This window comes from Sceloporus occidentalis, unplaced genomic scaffold, assembly GCF_023333645.1.
Source record: "Sceloporus occidentalis isolate IW3139 unplaced genomic scaffold, rSceOcc1.0.p SCAF_121, whole genome shotgun sequence".
In the NCBI taxonomy this organism is placed as follows: Eukaryota; Metazoa; Chordata; class Lepidosauria; order Squamata; family Phrynosomatidae; genus Sceloporus; species Sceloporus occidentalis.
The window spans coordinates 666,756-683,559 of NW_028317101.1; the positions used below are offsets into that span (position 1 = coordinate 666,756).

At 42.3% G+C, this 16,804-nt stretch overlaps 1 protein-coding gene across 1 annotated transcript in view; it reads left to right on the top strand.

Moving 5' to 3' along the window:
* Nucleotides 1-394: 394 nt before the first annotated feature.
* XXYLT1 (xyloside xylosyltransferase 1) overlaps nt 395-16,804 on the top strand; it is an 87,126-nt gene continuing 70,716 nt past the window's right edge. The window contains exon 1 of the mRNA XM_089498544.1: nt 395-826. Within this exon, the coding sequence (XP_089354670.1) occupies nt 395-826 (432 nt within the window). The remainder of the gene's footprint in view (nt 827-16,804) is intronic.

Consider the following 16,804-nt stretch of genomic DNA (forward strand, 5'->3'; position numbering starts at 1 on the left):
GATATATGCAAGAGCTCTATTACAATCAGTGTTACCCGGCATGACGTATTGTTAGTAATTGTGCCGATGTACACCCTTTGCGATGACTCCAGAGAGGTGTGCAGCAGCCTCCAGCATTAGGCGCCTCATAGCATTGGCGATCTCGTGCCAACCACGACAGGTCTGCCTGAATGTTTCTTGCTACAACCAATCAGATTGCCGCGATTGCCTACAAGGGGGCGGGATGCTTGAATTGATTCGCTGCCTGTGAGTTCCGTCATGTGATCCAGCATGGCTTCCTCCAGCTGCGCGGCGAGAGGTTTGCGATTGCCATGGTCACTGTAAGGAGCGGAGGTGAGACCGGGTAGAAAAAACCGGTATGAATAAAATTCAGTTGATGGGCAGGATCGTGAACATGAGATCCTACCAAGTGGCTCTGTTACTGTTGGCTGCACTGGCCGTGTTTGGCTTCTATTACTTGGGCTCAGGGAAGGAGAATTTCTCCAGTACCACCAAGAGGATCAAGGAGAGCAGAGCTTCCCAGAGCCCCAGCTTGGACATGGACCTGTCATCCTCCTCCTCCGAACTAAAGCTTAGTGAAGGCAAGAGCAAGAACATGGAGAGCCGTGGGACACTGGACTACCACCTGCTGATGATGTTCACCAAGGTGCACACAAACCCCGTGCTCCGGGACAAGTTCCAGGTGGCCCTCAGCTCCCTGGTGAGATATGGGAAGTTTGAGAGTAACGAGGTCCTCAGCCTGCACTTCGTGTCTGATGAGCCCAGCAAAGAGATGGGCAAATCGGTAATGAGGGACCTGCTGCAGGGAGCCAGCTTCAAATACAAGGTCGGTATTACTAGCTGGATATTATTAATGGGGATGATGGCTCAGCGCAAACACGATGGGGGCATTTATTCCTTTACCTAGTGCCGGGGTCATTAGTCTGTCGCCGGACGTTGGTGGTACTTCATCTAAGAGGCTCTGCAGCAGCGCATGCCTTTTCACTTCCGCAAGTGGCTTTTTATAGTGTCTGATTTCAGTTGCCATAAAGATGACGCGCTGAGCCCTTGGAAAGCCGTGAGCGCATCACTGTCATCCAGCAGAGATCCCTACATTACACCTAGGGGTTTATTCACTAACACAGTGGTCAGTGGGAAGTCACTATGACTTATAAAGGGCCACCACAGACAATTTACCTGCGAGATGGGCAGAGCTGGCCCTCCATTATGCATAGTTCAATCAGTTAGTGGTCTTTCAAGAAATTCTGCTGATTGAAATATACTTTATACACAGGGCATAGGGGCTGGTTGAGGCCCATGTCGCTTCAATAGACGTGCCAGCCAAAATATTTTCCTGATATAAAACAGTTGTAGGCTGCAGTGAGGAGATGGAGAGTCGGTGGCGAGGAGATGAGTTGAATGACTTAGTCCGGCATCTCAATGGGGTCTATTCACTAAAGGGAGAGTTGGGTTTCACTATACATTATGAAGGACTAATCTCAGCAAGCCTCTGCAGCAGGAAGAACGTGGTTAGCCCTTTATAATGAATAGTTCAATCAGGGAGATTTGTTCGGTCTCCTCACACTTTGAATTAGGTGTTAGACACAGCCATCTCAGCCCTTCTGGTTGGGGAAACTTGCCAGGGTTGGCCCTTCATAGTGGATTGTTACGTGAGGGAGTTGAAAGCACAACTCTCTGTTAGTGAATAAACCCTATGTAAAGCTTAGAGGAAACGTGAGAGAGGGGAGATGTGATAGAAACATTTAAATACTTATTTGAGGAGGAGAAATGTTAGGACAAGAGGGCATAGTCTAAAACTAGAGGGTTGGAGGCTTGGATGTAACACAATTACTGTGAGGGTGGTAGATAGGTGGAACAGCCTCCCATCAGAAGTGAAAGGGGCGAACAGTGAGGAAGTTTAAAGAGGCATGCAATAGGAATAGAGCTATTCTGAATCTGAGACAACACTACAGACTGATTAAAGTCAGTCTCTACATCGAAAAAAATGGGCCAAAATGTTATTTTCTGCCCTCGAGTGTTTTGATGTTTCTATGTTGCTAAACGATGTCCTCGTATTGATTTAGAACATTCATAGAATACAGTATCCAGTGATACTCACCTTGCCGGATCATCTAATGGGCACCCAAAGCCTGGTTGGACCCTTACTTTTCTGTTTAGCATCCCCTGGACACTAAGTCATTATTAACACCCCTCACACTTGCTTATCTTTAGAAGGGACAAGTCTGTCTTTGGAATCCAAATCTGTCTGTCCTGCTTTCATCCCCTGAAGTCCCTCTTCTCTAGGAGCTCAGAATGTTTGTTGGGTGTGAAATTCTGACTACTAAGCATTTGGGTTTGGGTGGAATTTTGCGCTTCCCAGCTCTTATTTCAAAACCTTTATGTTTTAGGAAACAATGTTTTTCTCCTGGCCCTCTTTATTCATATGTAATTGCACAAACCACCACCAGAGGTCCTCGGTGACCGTAAATGCTCAAATGTGTTTTTAAAACCCCATTATCCTCCCATTGTATTTTTTTTTTTTTTTTTGCCCTATAGCTGTTGTAAGCACTATGTATAGAATATTTGTAGTAAAAGTTGTATAAATAGTAACTTCCGAATGTATTTCTTTATTTTACATGATGTGAATGCGTAACCATGATCTTCTAGTAATCTGGAAGGCTCTTGGAGATTATGTTGGCCGAGGCTCGCGGAATGAAAGCCTGTGCAAAACTTTATGTAAATCTTTCTCTTCTGTTTCAAGTAATAAATCCTACTTCCCACATTGCCAGGTACCCTGCTGATAATATAAATATACCACATACAGGAGACACCCTCCCCAAAAAAGTGTTTCCCCCTAAGCTATAATTTCTTTCGACAGCAGCTCCTTGTAATAAGAATTTTCAGCCTTTGTTTATCAGTAGGTTCCATATAACATACACCAGTATATACATTCTTGTCTTTTACGTATGTGCCAGCCTATCCCTATGGAACCACAGGGTACACAGACTTTATCATCTAAACTTTGCAACCCAGCGCTTTAATGGAAGGACAGAATGTATTTAAAAAAGGGAAATAACCCTTCCTAAATGGCGGTGATAAATAACCTTTATGTAATTATTGTCGCCCGTCCCTGTCTTGTGTTGTACAAATAGAGATCCAACTGATTTCTGCAGTGTGACACTGTATATAATACTTTGTAAAACATGTTATCGAGCCTACAGCTTCCTCATACAGTACCATCTAGAAATCAATTAGCTTGACGGTTAAGTTAACATTGAGCACGATGTGTACTTATGCTTAATGAATGTATTATACATTCATTTGCGAACATATTATAACCTTATTTAAGCAATAAGAATACCAATTTGTAGCATGGGTCCCATGGCATTTTTTAATATTTTACAGAATAGAGAGAAAATTGAGAGCATCAGAATTGATATCTTAAATGGCTGCATGACCATGTCAAATGGATTCAATCAAATATTACCGGGCAAGACACCTTTTCTAACAGAAACACATTGATTAACCTACCCGTCAGAAGTAGTAGAGGGCGAGATGCTGGTTCATTGAATGAAGTTAAACATGCATGCGATGGGCATAAAGCGGTCCTGAATCTAATACAAGACCAAGGACTGATTATGTTCGGAGTGTACACGCTGAGAATCAGGCAGATTAGATGGGCCAAATGGTTCTTATGTGCCTCCAAGTTCTATGTTTCTTTCTGAGTTAAAGGTACCGTTATAATATGCAATTGTTAAGAACCGAAGAACACCGCAGTTCCAAATTGTAAATTAAGTCCGACTTGACCAACACTTCCATGGTGTGGGCTTCATATCTTGTGGTCATTTCATTAAATAACTATGCATTAAAGATCTTTCCTGTGGGAGAAACTCTCTGGCTTTGGCCATTCACGATGTATTGTTAATGTGGTAAAAGGACCTTTTATTACATTTATAACAATGGTTTAGTGGGGTTTTTACATTATCACTCAGTGTTAATGAAACTGCATGGTTGTGCACATAGACAAAGGGTTTGGAGACCCTAAAACATTTTGTTCTATGTTCAACCCGATCTTCAATAAACGTCTGTGGCATGAGGGCACCATTAAAATAATGCATACAGTGCATGTTTCCTTGATTTTCTTTGAACAGATGTGGACTAAGTAGCAGCAACTCAGTCATCATGCTACAGGCATTGTTGCAAAGAGAATTGACTATTGCTCTCTGTATAATATCTGTAATCTTAGGTTTTAGAAGCAGGTTCAGTTATACAGTATTTCGATATGGATTGTTGTGTGCTGGCGGGGTAGAACCACGCTCAGTGTGTATATGTATAGTGCTGGAGTCAGTCTCTGTGTGTGTGTAATATATCTATCTAGTCAGTGTGTGTGTAAATGTATTGTACCAGAGTCACTGTCTACTACTGTATTGTAGTGCCATACTTGATGTGTATGTGTACATTCATCCTTGACTCTAGCCTTTCCTTCATCCCTCACATTCAGTCCCTCGCCACATCCTAAAAATAAAAAAAATCTCTTGTATCTGCCAATTCCTCACCCAAGAATCCACAAAAACTCTGGTTCATTCACTTATCATTTCCCGTCTTGACTACTGCAACACTCTTCTGGTTGACATTCCACTGTCTCGACTCTCTCCTCTTTAGTTTGTCCTAAATGCTGCTGCTAGGCTTATCTTACTTGCACGCCACTCCTCTTCTGCTTCCCCGCTCTGTGAAATCCTCCCAATTACCTTTAGAATAAAATTTTAAATCCTGGTACTGACATCTAAGGCCATCCATAACACTGCTCCTCTATACAATTCTGACCTCGTTAGCAAATACTATCCTACTCTATCCCTACGTTCTTCTCATGGGCTAAGACTCTCCTCCTCACTTATCACCTCTTCCTTTTTCCGTCTACAAGATTTCACTCGAGCGGCCCCATGTGTCTGGAATCTACTCCCAAGCAGGGTCGGACTGGGAATGAAAAGCAGCCCTGGAAACATTTGGAGAGCAGCCCCATATAGTTTATCTCACGGTCGGGCTCTTATACCCACAAGCACCCCTAATACATACCCGAGTCACACTATTTGCCATACAAATAACTATAAAACATTCTTTTTATCACATTATTGGTATTAAAATGCCAGAAAGCAAAAGTGTTAAAAGGCCCTAATAAATGAAATACATTGGACATAATGGAATCCAAACATTTGCTACTGCAAACATTTTTAGATGAGAAAGTTCCATTTTATTCAGTGGAACAAAACGGTGATCACATTATTCTTCACGATATTCTTGTAAGAAACTTTTATTTCTTTATTAATTCATGTAAACTATTTTTTCATATTTAAGAAAAGCTGTGATTGAGAAAAATATTTTTTGTTTTTATGTGCCAACCTGCCCCCCCAGTTATCCACATCTGCCACCATGCTTTCCACTCTGCCCCCAGAAATGCCTTATACCCCCCTATATACCACTCTGCCTCCCTGATATGCCTTAATCCTCCTATATCCCACTCTGCCCTGTGATATGCCTTTTAACCCCCTTTATGCCACTCTGCCTCCAGAAATGCCTTTTGACCCTGTATATGCCCCCCTGCCTCCAGAAATTCCTTTTGACCCCGTATATGCCACTCTGCCTTGAGAAATGCCTTATACCCGTATATGCCAGTCTGGCATATAGGGGGTTAAAATGCATTTCTGGAGGCAGAGGGGCATATAGGGGATAAAAATGCATTTCTGGAGGCAGAGGGGCATATAGGTGGTTAAAATGCATTTCTAGAGGCAGAGTGGCATGAAGGGGGTTAAAAGGCATATTATGGGGCACTCTGCCTCCAGAAAAGCCTTAAGCCCCAATATAACACCCCTCCCCCTTCCTCTCCTCCTCCCCAATTTACCACTGCTTCTGGCATCCGGTGAGGGCAGTGGGTGGAGGCCGGCATTCATGAAGTTAAAGGGGCCGGCGTTCATGCACCACGCCGCCCAGTGGTCGTGCCTTAGCGCTTCGTCCCACCCCTTTTAAGACGTGGGATGAAGTTTCCAGAGGCCATTTGGAACTCTATAGTAAGTGATGCTGCAGAGGACAGGCAATTTTTATGCCCTACACACTTCAGCACTCATTGGCCTTGCTCTTTTAGCGTGTTAGGTCTATCTCTTCATGGCTGAGCTGTTACTTCTAGACTTTGCTATCTCACAATAATAGTACTTACAGTGGACCGGGGCAGAAATTTCACAAACTGGCAAAGGTGGCATCCTATGACAGTGCCACATTCACAGTCACTGAGCTCTTCAGTAGGACCCATTCTACTGCCAATGTTTGTCTACGGAGATGGCTGCTTTGTGCTAAGTTTATACACCTAGCAATGAGTGTGGCTGAAACACCTAAACTCAACAATTAGGAGGGGAATTTGCATACATATAGTCATAGTTTTCAAGAATATCACAACCGTTCTTGTGCTCATGCGCGTCTTTGAAATGGGAGCCAACAAGGGTGTGATGGAGGAAAGGAACATGATCTTTGTAAACAATATATGTTGTGATCAACCTTATAGGAATCTGTGTGTTTCTGGTTAATATATCAACCTCTTGAACCCTGGGGGAAGGGTGGCAGTCCTTTAAGCCATGGCACCCTGTGGCAGGGGTCTTCTCTTGAGTGCTTATGGATTACATTCCTCATCTCTCTACACAGGTATAGTATGTACCGGTGAAAGGAAGACTATGGTCTGTACACCGCTCACACCAATAAAGAAACATCCCATACAGTCATTACGGAGGAGTAAAGAATGACCCCTCTAACCCTGTGATGAAGCCCCCCATGTCTTGCAGGGCCCCAAGAATTCTTAGTATACAAGTGAGCCCTTTGATGCTGCAACTGACATTGACTGCTAATGATTTCAGTGACTAATACAAGACATTGTCGAGGGTGGTGCTGAACTCAATGGCTTAAAAGATAATAGAACAAACTATTTTAATGATAGACAGTAAGAGAAAAATGTAATACATTAAAATATATATATATATTTTATTAATTGGTTTGGGAACAGGATAGTGCGTGGGGGGCACAGGGAAGAATCTACAAGGTTCAACCTTTCCCAGATCTTCAAAGGAAATTTACTCCACTTCACAAACGCAAATGCAGATGAATTTTGCCTTGCATCTCCGTGGCTTGAACAGTCTCCTGAAGAAACTGGCTATTTTCTCCTTTGTTGTCACTTTGGCTGGAGGATTTTCGGCTTGTAAGCTCATATCCAGACTCAGCTCTGACAGGGTCAGCATACGTATGTCGCCATCTCGATCGTATAGAGGCGCTGGATGTATCACGGCAAAGGAATCCATCTCCAAGCTCAGCTCTGAAATGGTCTCCATGTGTATATCGCCATCTCGATCGTAAAGAGGCGTTGGAGGGATCACAGCAAATGAATGCATCTCCAAACTCAGTTGTGACACGGTCTCCATGTGAATGTCACCATCCCGATCGTATAGGGGCGTTGGAGGCATCTCTGGAAATAAATTCACCTCCAGGCTCAGTTCTGACAGAGACCTCATGTGTATATCACCATCCCGATCATACAGAGGCAGATGAGGAGGCTCGTTGACAAATTCTCCTTCAGCCATTGTTGATTGCGGTTTGACGATACCAAAAATACTCAGAATACAGCAACCAGTCCAACTGATAGCAAGTCAACTGAATGTACCGTGCCTGGCATGCACTGCCTGTTATGCTGCAGTATCTATGATGTCATAAAGCCTTACAACTGACAAGAATTCTCCAAAACAAAATGTATCCAAAGTCTACCTTAAAACTCAGTAATAAAAATGCATCCTTTCCATGTTAAAAAAAAAAAAAGGAAATTGTAGCAAAGCTCTTATGTAATATTAGCAAAGGCTAATTCATTAAATGATACAGTTTAATGCACATTCTAAACCAGGGGTTTAACTAAAATATATATGTGTGCATTTAATATACCGTATTTGCTCGATTATAAGACGACCCTGATTATAAGACAACCCCCCAAATCTGAATATTAATTTAGGAAAAAAAGCCTGAATATAAGACGACCCTATAGGAAAAAAGTTTTACCACTAAATGTTAATTCATGTAAACTATTTTTTTTAATAAAAGCTATGATTGAGAATAATATTTTGGTTTTATTTCCTTCTATTTTCCAACCTGCCCCCCCAGTTATGCACATCTGCCCCAGAAATGCCTTATACCCCCTATATGCCACTGTGCCCCATGATATGCCTTTGGACCCCCTATGTGCCACTCTGCCTCCAGAAATTCCTTTTGACCCCGTATTTAAAGGCATATTATGGGGCAGAATAGCATATAGGGAGGTTTAAGGCATTTCAGGAGGCAGAGTGACGTATAGAGAGTTAAAAAGACATTTCTGGAGGCAGAGGGGCATATAGGTGGTTAAAAGGCATTTCACAGAGCACTCTGCCTCCAGAAATGCCTTATGCCCCCCATGTAACACTCCTCTCCCCCCCCCCCCCCCCCAAACTTACCGGTGCTTCTGACTCCCCTGTCATGTAGCCGGGCCAGCGTGTAGATGTCCATGCGATTCGCGTAGACAACTTACGCTGCAGCTGGAAGGAGGTGTGGCTAGCAGCGGGGGTTGTTTGCGTCCATCGCGCAGAGTGCCCCATGAAGCCCCCATATAACACCCCTCCTCCCTGACTTTCCACTACTTGTGGAGGCCGGCATTCATGATGTTAAAGGGGGGCGCGTTGTGTGCACCGGCCCCCTTAACTTCATTAGGCACCGGTGGCGGGAGAAGGCGGCCTGGGTGCCGCTTTCAATACTGCTCGCAGCCGCTCAGCGTCTGTTTTTAAAGGTTTGTCTCCCACGACCAGCCCACAGAGCGTCCGGCCCACCGGGAAATTTCCTGGTATTCCGGTGGGCCAGTCCTGCCCTGCCCCCAAGGAACCTTCAGCATTAAGATTCCTGGGTTGCTGGTGGAATAATCATGGTACACAAAACAAAGCAAGAATTCAGGGCATACCCAGCGAATATTATTCAAAAAACACATATGTAATGCATAAATACTGGGGATTTCATCTGGAAAATGGCCCCTTAATATGAATTCAGTAAACTTACACCTACGATGTATTATGTCCCAGCTGTCTTGCAATAGCTGACAGAGCTTTAGTTTGTACAGTGCTTGTAATACAAGTTTTCTATAATTCATGTCTGGATTATGACGACAAGATGTTATCCTAGTATATGTATGGCTGAATCCAGTTCTTTATAGTGTATTGTCCTATAAACAATATTTTCAAGTGATGCTAAAATCAGCCAGTGTGGAAGGGGTAAGACAGAAAACGTATTATAGATATTATTCCAAAATGAACACTTTTTATGCTACAGTGGTTGCTGTTTTTATTCTTCTAGAACACCAGCCCCCCCCCCCATTCCACTCCTAGCTACTTGGATCCTGTTTTTTTATGATTTTTTATTTTTATTTTTTAAGTCAGTCATTTTGAAGCTTGTTTTAAAATATAATAGAATTTAATACCAAGGAAGAATCTTGAGTCCATTTCCAACCTTATTTAGCGTGTAATATACAAAAATGTATTAAGTATATGAGGCCACCAAGAGATGGCACTAAAGATTCATGGAATGGACAAAGGCAGTTTGTAACCTGTAAATTGCCAGATTGAGTAGTATCTCAAATGTTATGGGGGTTTTTTTCCCCCTTCTCTGTCCATTAACCTAAATTTTGCTGCCCTGTCACTATGGTGATGTCCTATTTCCGAAGCACTTTGTCTTACCTTTTGATTTTGCTGCTATTATGTCCTGAAAGTGCCAAACTCGGACACAGAAGGTGCACACCAAACGCCGAAACAGCCTTCTCTGTTAACAGAACTAGGAATCTGTTGTCTAGATTTCTACATCCCCTTCTGAGGTTTCTTCAAGGGGCGGCAACTGCGTTTTTGTCTCTGTCTTTATTATTTTGAATGCTTCTTGTAAGCTTTCCTGCTGTCTTCCATTCTGTCTCTTGTAAATGATGTGCTTTGAACCAGTTTCTACAGCCAGCTGTGAAAGGCAATGTATTGTGTATCAACTCTCACCCCAAGGAAGCCAGCAGAGACAAAAACACAACTCCCTGACCTGTCATTGCCGAAAACATTTCTGAAATTAGGTTAGTGTGTAAATAAACCATTGCTGGTCAGAGAAAATGAGATTGTGAAGTTTTGACATCTGGAAATTCTGCATCCAGAAGAGGGAGCATTGCGTTCCATTGTGCAGCACATTTGCAATTTAGACATGGGCTTTATTGTACGTAAATACACAACCCTTCTATGTCTGATTTTGCACAAACCAAGATAGGACCCCCTGGCCCAAACTAAAGCACACCGGCTGTCACCCACCCTTGTTTCTTCCCTTCTGCATCCACATCTCTTTCCAATAACCTTCTTGTGATTTTTATATGCTTTTCAACCACCCTCTTATTCTAGTGCTAGTTTAATATAGCAACTTTTACTGCAGTATTACTGCACATTTACTGCATTTGTACTTCACTATACTGCAGTATTACTGCACTTTTACTGCACTTTTTTTTATACTGCAAACCTACAGTTGTATTTCAATGCACTGCAGCTTTATTGCATTTGTACTTCCGTACAAAAATAACTGCAGTACAGTGAAGTACAAATGCAGTGAAAGTGCAGTATTGCAGTTTTTTTCATGTCCAAAAAACTGCAGTAATTTTTTCGTAAGGGACAACTTCCAGCAGGGCTGTCATCAGATATCTTGGGACCCAGTACAAACCTAAATACAGAGCCTGCTTGCTGTCTCTTGCCTCGTTCCTCTCCCACGCTCTGCCCAATGCATGCAATGTGGCCCAAATCCCTTTTATAGTCCGTCAGGGCTCAGTTAGCGAGCCTTGAAGGCCAATGGTGGGGCCCATGATAGCTCAGGAAGGCTTGTCATAATAATGGCTGGTGGTTGTACCCTCCTGATGATGACCCTGCCACCCAGGACTAGGATATTGTGCACCATGTGTAGAAAATAACTTGCTGCAGCTGCAAAGTTGGAATATAAAAGTGTTTACTGTCCTGTCTTTTTACACAAGTATGGGCCGCCATTTTCTTTAAAACTGTGCCTAGTCTTTCAGAGATGTTAGATAAGATAGAATGAGTACTTTGCTTCCGCTAATGAGCATTTCTGTATAACATGTTTGGTACAGGCTGCAGGCTTTTTTAATACTGCACTGGGTAAGACTTCAGCTCGTTAAATATAATTCCAGGTGGGCAGGAGCAATCATACATGAATGTAGAGCAAAACGGAGCTATGAAGAACCATTGTTAAGGTGAATGTTCACTTTAACAATATCAGTAACTTTGGATGGGCTGAAATACTTCCATTCCCACTTTTTAATGTGAAACACTCTTGAGGTATACTTGACCCTTTTCTCTTGCTGGCACTTGGACTGGTAATTAGGCTAGCGTGTGCTGGGTAGGTAATAGAAGGGTTCGGTTTTTAGTACTGAAAAAGTACTCTTGTGATCCAGCAGCCAGGGAAGGGTCTGTGTTTGTGCGGTCTGATAGTGGTGTTCTTTTAGTCCCAGCATGCTGACCGAGTCTGATTGCTGAAATATGACATCATTCCCCAGTGGTAAAAAGAAGGCAGTTTATGAGGTGTGAGATTACATTACATTTATTTATAAAGCACCAGCAGATTTCGCAGCACTGTAGTCAGTAGAACAATCTAGAAACACATACAATAACATATACAATAACAAACTGGTGCAAAGGAGAAGGGGGCCCTGCTCTTGCGAGCTTCCAATCTAGCCGGTGGTTGAGGGGGAAGTGAGACAACAGGAGAGGACTGCTTGGATGGGGATGAGTTGATCTGGTTCCAATGAAGCTGTTGATTGTTCAGATGGCCTGAACAGGTGGGTTTTCAGAGAGGTTTTGAAAGTTGCCTTTGAGGCAGAAAGTCTGAGGGAACAGAGAAGGGAATTCCACTGGAGGGGAGCGGCGCGGTGAAATCCTGAATACGGGAGCGGGAAGAGGTAACAGTAGAAGATAGCCGTAGGTCGTGAGAGGAGCGAAGGGGGCCGGTAGGGGTGTATTTGAATAGGAGGATAGAGATGTAAGAGGGTGCCGAGCAGGTCAGGGTTAGAAGTTTAAATTTGATTCTGAAGGGTATGGGGAGCCAATTAAGTGATTGGCATAGTGGGCCAGCGGATGAGGAATGAGAAAAATTAATCTAGCTGCAGTGTTGAGGATGGATTGAAGCGGTGAAAGGCGGGAGAGGGGGAGACCGGTTAGTAGGGAGTTGCAATAATCCAGACTGGATATCACAAGGAAGTGGATTGGTAATTTGGTGGTTTCTTGTGTGTGTGGAAAGGACAGATTCAGGAGATGTTTTTCAGGTGGAGGCGGCAGGATTCGGTGAGGGATGAAGGAGAGAGCAGAGTCAAGGGTGGCACCAAGGCAGCGAACCTGGTCTGTTGAACCAAGGCAGCTTGTGATGGGTGAGGACTTGCTACATTCCAGCCATGATTTATATGTAAGGGTTTTTTTTTTGTTTTTTTTATATTATTTACTCCGGAACAATACACACTCCGTTTTCTGGATTCCTGAAAAGGCAGTAAATTGCATGTATTGTACCTAAGATTTTTTGGTATTTGCTTTGCTAATGCTTTGGGGGGGGGGGGGTACAAACCTTGGACATTCTTTGTTTCTTGTAATTTTTCTTTTCTTTTAGTTCCATAACACAAATAAGATGCATCGCAATTATTCCCAGATAGTGCTATGGCTGTTACAATTACCCTTTTTCTTGGAACCTTGTTAATCTCTGTTCATAATGCAACATGAAATCCATTAAATGGACAATTTAATGGGTTTACATTTTCATGGTGTCCAGTCTGGGAATGCATGGTTGTTTCCGCAGAACCCTCCCATATGCATTTGCCCCTTCCTATTTTCTAATGATTTAATGGTAACCCTTTCTTGCCACTGACTGGCAGTGGTAACAAATGTAGACTATACCTTTTTAAATAAAGAAACAAAAAAAAAACTTTGAACTAGAGCGTGGACTTTGATTTAAGCGTGGATTTAATTGTACAAATAAGAAATTCTTAAAGTATATATATTTCAGTGTGTTTTTTATAGTTTAGTGTGTGTGTATATGTATGTATGTATATATAATAATAAAATACACACACACACACTATAATAATATATCTGGTAAGATAGTGTTGAGTTCTATAATGCTCTACACTAATGTACAATGATATATAGTCCGGTCCAAGACTGCATCATAAGCAGGAAGTGGCCTTTATAACTCTCTGAAGGCTCACAGACTGTCGAAGGGAAAGGAAGTTTCCCTGAATATCCCTAAACCAAGTCTGGCACTGCTTGTCTGGACTTGTGCATTTTGTGAGCCTCATTGCTTAGAAGACTGTGCTTAAGAGCCTGAAAAGTAACATTTGTGGTCCTCAGCTAACTGGGGTTTGTTATGTATGTGTGTGTATATCTACTTGTAATGTTCATTCTGAATTCTCCCCATCCATCTTTTTTTTTCCCCCTCTCTCCCTTCCTTCTTTTCTATCCTCTCTTCTTCCTGCGCACAATATTATCAGACTGAGTGTACCACTCCTGCACACAACATCATACAACAGCTTCTCCCATAAGCACCCTCTGGCAGCCTTTCTTTCTCCTTCCTGCACTGCATGGCAGCCACTCTCACTCACATCCTCCAGTAGCCCTCCTGCTTCTTTTACACAATGCCATGTGTCAGTCCCTTACCCTTCCCACACCATCCTGCAGCTCCTACCTCCTGCACACAACATGATCTGACATCTTCTCCATACAATGCACATCTGGAAGAGCCTTAGTGTAAATTCGTGATCATGCTGACCGAAGGTCCTATCGAAGTGCACTTCACTCTGAGACCTGCTCATTGAACGGACAATTAACGTTTTTATAGGCTATTTGTATGTATAGAGATGTGACCTCCTATTGCTCTTGTATGCCTATTGTTGTACATTTTCTAAAAATGTAAATGTTTACAGCCAGCACCATAAAGATGTTAATTGGCAGGCAGCCATTAGTGGCCATGCCTCTGGATTTGCTTATTAATTACAATTAAACCATTAAGTGAATTGCTTTTAGAGTCTGGTCACAACCTTAATCACTACACACATTATCCTTATTACATATTTTGCATATATGTGAGCTGTGTAGCTAAGCAAAATGTGTTTTTCGCTATTTCCTGTGGATGACGATCGTTACTTTTGGGATGTTCCTGGGTATGAACACAATATACTATACATTGCGGTTATATGTGATTCCTGGCATACATTAGGACTAAATTATAAAGTAGCACACAAATGCAGGTTGGTGTTGTATTTAGATGGCTTTGTCGCAATATTTGTTTTTTGGGAAAAGGCAACAAAATGTCAGTAAGCCATGGCAAGGCTGGATTGGCCTTCTGGGATACCAGGAGATTTCCCAGTATGGGCCTCTCCAGGAGCAAAATTTATTGCAGACATCCACGTATGCCAGTGAGCGTCACCCCAGATATGTAGGGGAATATGATGATGTGGGTATGAATATGGCAGGTGTGTGTGTGTGGGGGGGGGTATTAAATGAATTAGAATGTTTGGGTTTCATAATGGTCAGGGGCAGCTTTACAGTAATACAGATACGCACTTATGTCACAAACACTAGCACCTTACAGTAACACACGCTAACTTTCTACACTCATATACACACATGGTTACACCTTACACAAATACATACACTATATGCTGACATACACACTTATACTAATGCCATAATGCAATATACACAACACCATACATGCTAACACCGCACTCTTATACTAATCAACACACACATACTGGATAACACTATACATATATATAAAAAATACACACTCTAACACTATGCCCGCATACACAGTGACGCTGGCACTACAATACATTTACACACACGCACTGCCACTATACATCAACACTATGCACACATACACACTGACTTTGACACCACAGTATACACTCGCATACACTATGTCCCTCTCATTTCATGGAGACCTGCCACGCCAATGCCGATCTACTGCCATTGTGAATCCGGCACTTATGTTTTTCTGTGGGCAGTTTTCACCTCTTGTCCCGCAAAAATCTTGACTCCAGGAAGGGGTTTATAGTCGCCATGGCTACTTGGTGCTCAGGGCTTGTCTAACCCTGTTTTAGAATATATATATATTTTTTAACAGTGCATATAGCTTGTGCTTTTTGTTTGCCAATCATTGCAGCTGGAGATATTATTTTAGTTTTAAGTCTCACTTCATGGAACTTTCTTCAACAATGAAAGCAATAGCTACATGTGGCAGAAACAGAATGACACAATTACCTGTCCTGAAGTTCTCTACCTTCCCCTCTTCCTCCCTGATACAGGCGTAACTTAACTTTAAGGGAGAGATGATATAATCAGGAGGAATAATTAGAGACTGAGAACAGGTTATGATTATTATTATTTATTGTTTTATCCATCAAATTCAGTAGCGCTGTACAATGGGTGGACAGGACATAACAAGTAGTATGTAACATAACAAATTGACTTACAGAAACAGCAGGTGAGGAGGGCCCTGTTTAAACGAGCTTACAGTCTGGAGGGAATTAGGGTGTATTACAGGTAAAGGTGGCAATGTTAGGGATGGACCAGCCGCACTAGTGTAAGTATTGCAGGAGAGAGACTAGGAAAGGTGAGCTAAAGGAATATGGGAGGCATTAATGTGCTATGTTGTAAGCATCCATAAAGAAGTGGGTCTTAAGGGATTTTTTTGAAGGCATGGGGAGAGACGGTTAGACTGGGGGAGGGTATTCCAGAGGATAGGAAAATCTTGTAAGCGTGCATGAGAGGTAGAAATCGGAGGAGAGGATAGGAAATCATTGGAAGAGTGGAGAGACTGGTTAGGAGTGTATTTAGAGATGAGTGAGGAGATGTAAATAGGGAAACTGCTGTGAAGGGCTTTGAAACTAAGAGTCAGGATCTTAAAATGAATGCTGAAGCGCACAGGCAGCCAGTGAAGAGACTGACAGAGGGGAGAAACGTTAGTAAAGCGTTGTGAGAGGAAGATAAGTCTGGCAGCAGCATTCATGGTGGAGAGGTGAGATGGTTAAGAGGAAGCCCAATAAGACCGTTACTATAATCAATAGTTACAATAATGATAGCATCGTCTACACATTAGGCATGTTTCCAATTCACTAATATAGCTTATTAAATAGACAATTTAGTGCATAGAAAAAGTTAAATGCTAGATAAATTATGTCTTAGAGGGGATACTATAACATTGTGTACATGTGCAGGGCCGATATATAGCCTTCTCCAGTGACATGTTCGTTAACAGAAATGTACAAAGAACAAGAGGTCGTCCTCTGAGACTAGAAGTGCGAAGATTTCATACACAACAAAAGGAAGAGACTCTTTAGGGCAATAAAGGTATGGAATGAACTGCAAGAGAGGGGGGTACTATCAAATGCAAAGGATGCCTTTAAAAGGGGTCTGGATATTTTTTTGGAAAAGCAGAACATTCTTTTGGATCAGTAGCAGGAAGGATTGCTAGAAGGGTTAAACTTGATGGACTTTTTAACCTACATAAGTATGTTACTATGTAACAGTGAAATGGAACATTTGGGAAAAGTGACACTTTTTATTTTATTTTAGAAAATTATCTGAAAAGTGTTCCAGCAAAAGTGCAACATTTATGTATGTTTCACAATGAAAGACAATAGTCATTGTAATCCCTGCCTTCCTATTTAAATGTTTTTCTTTCCCCATGTGAGTCTTTCAACAGTTGACATTATTAT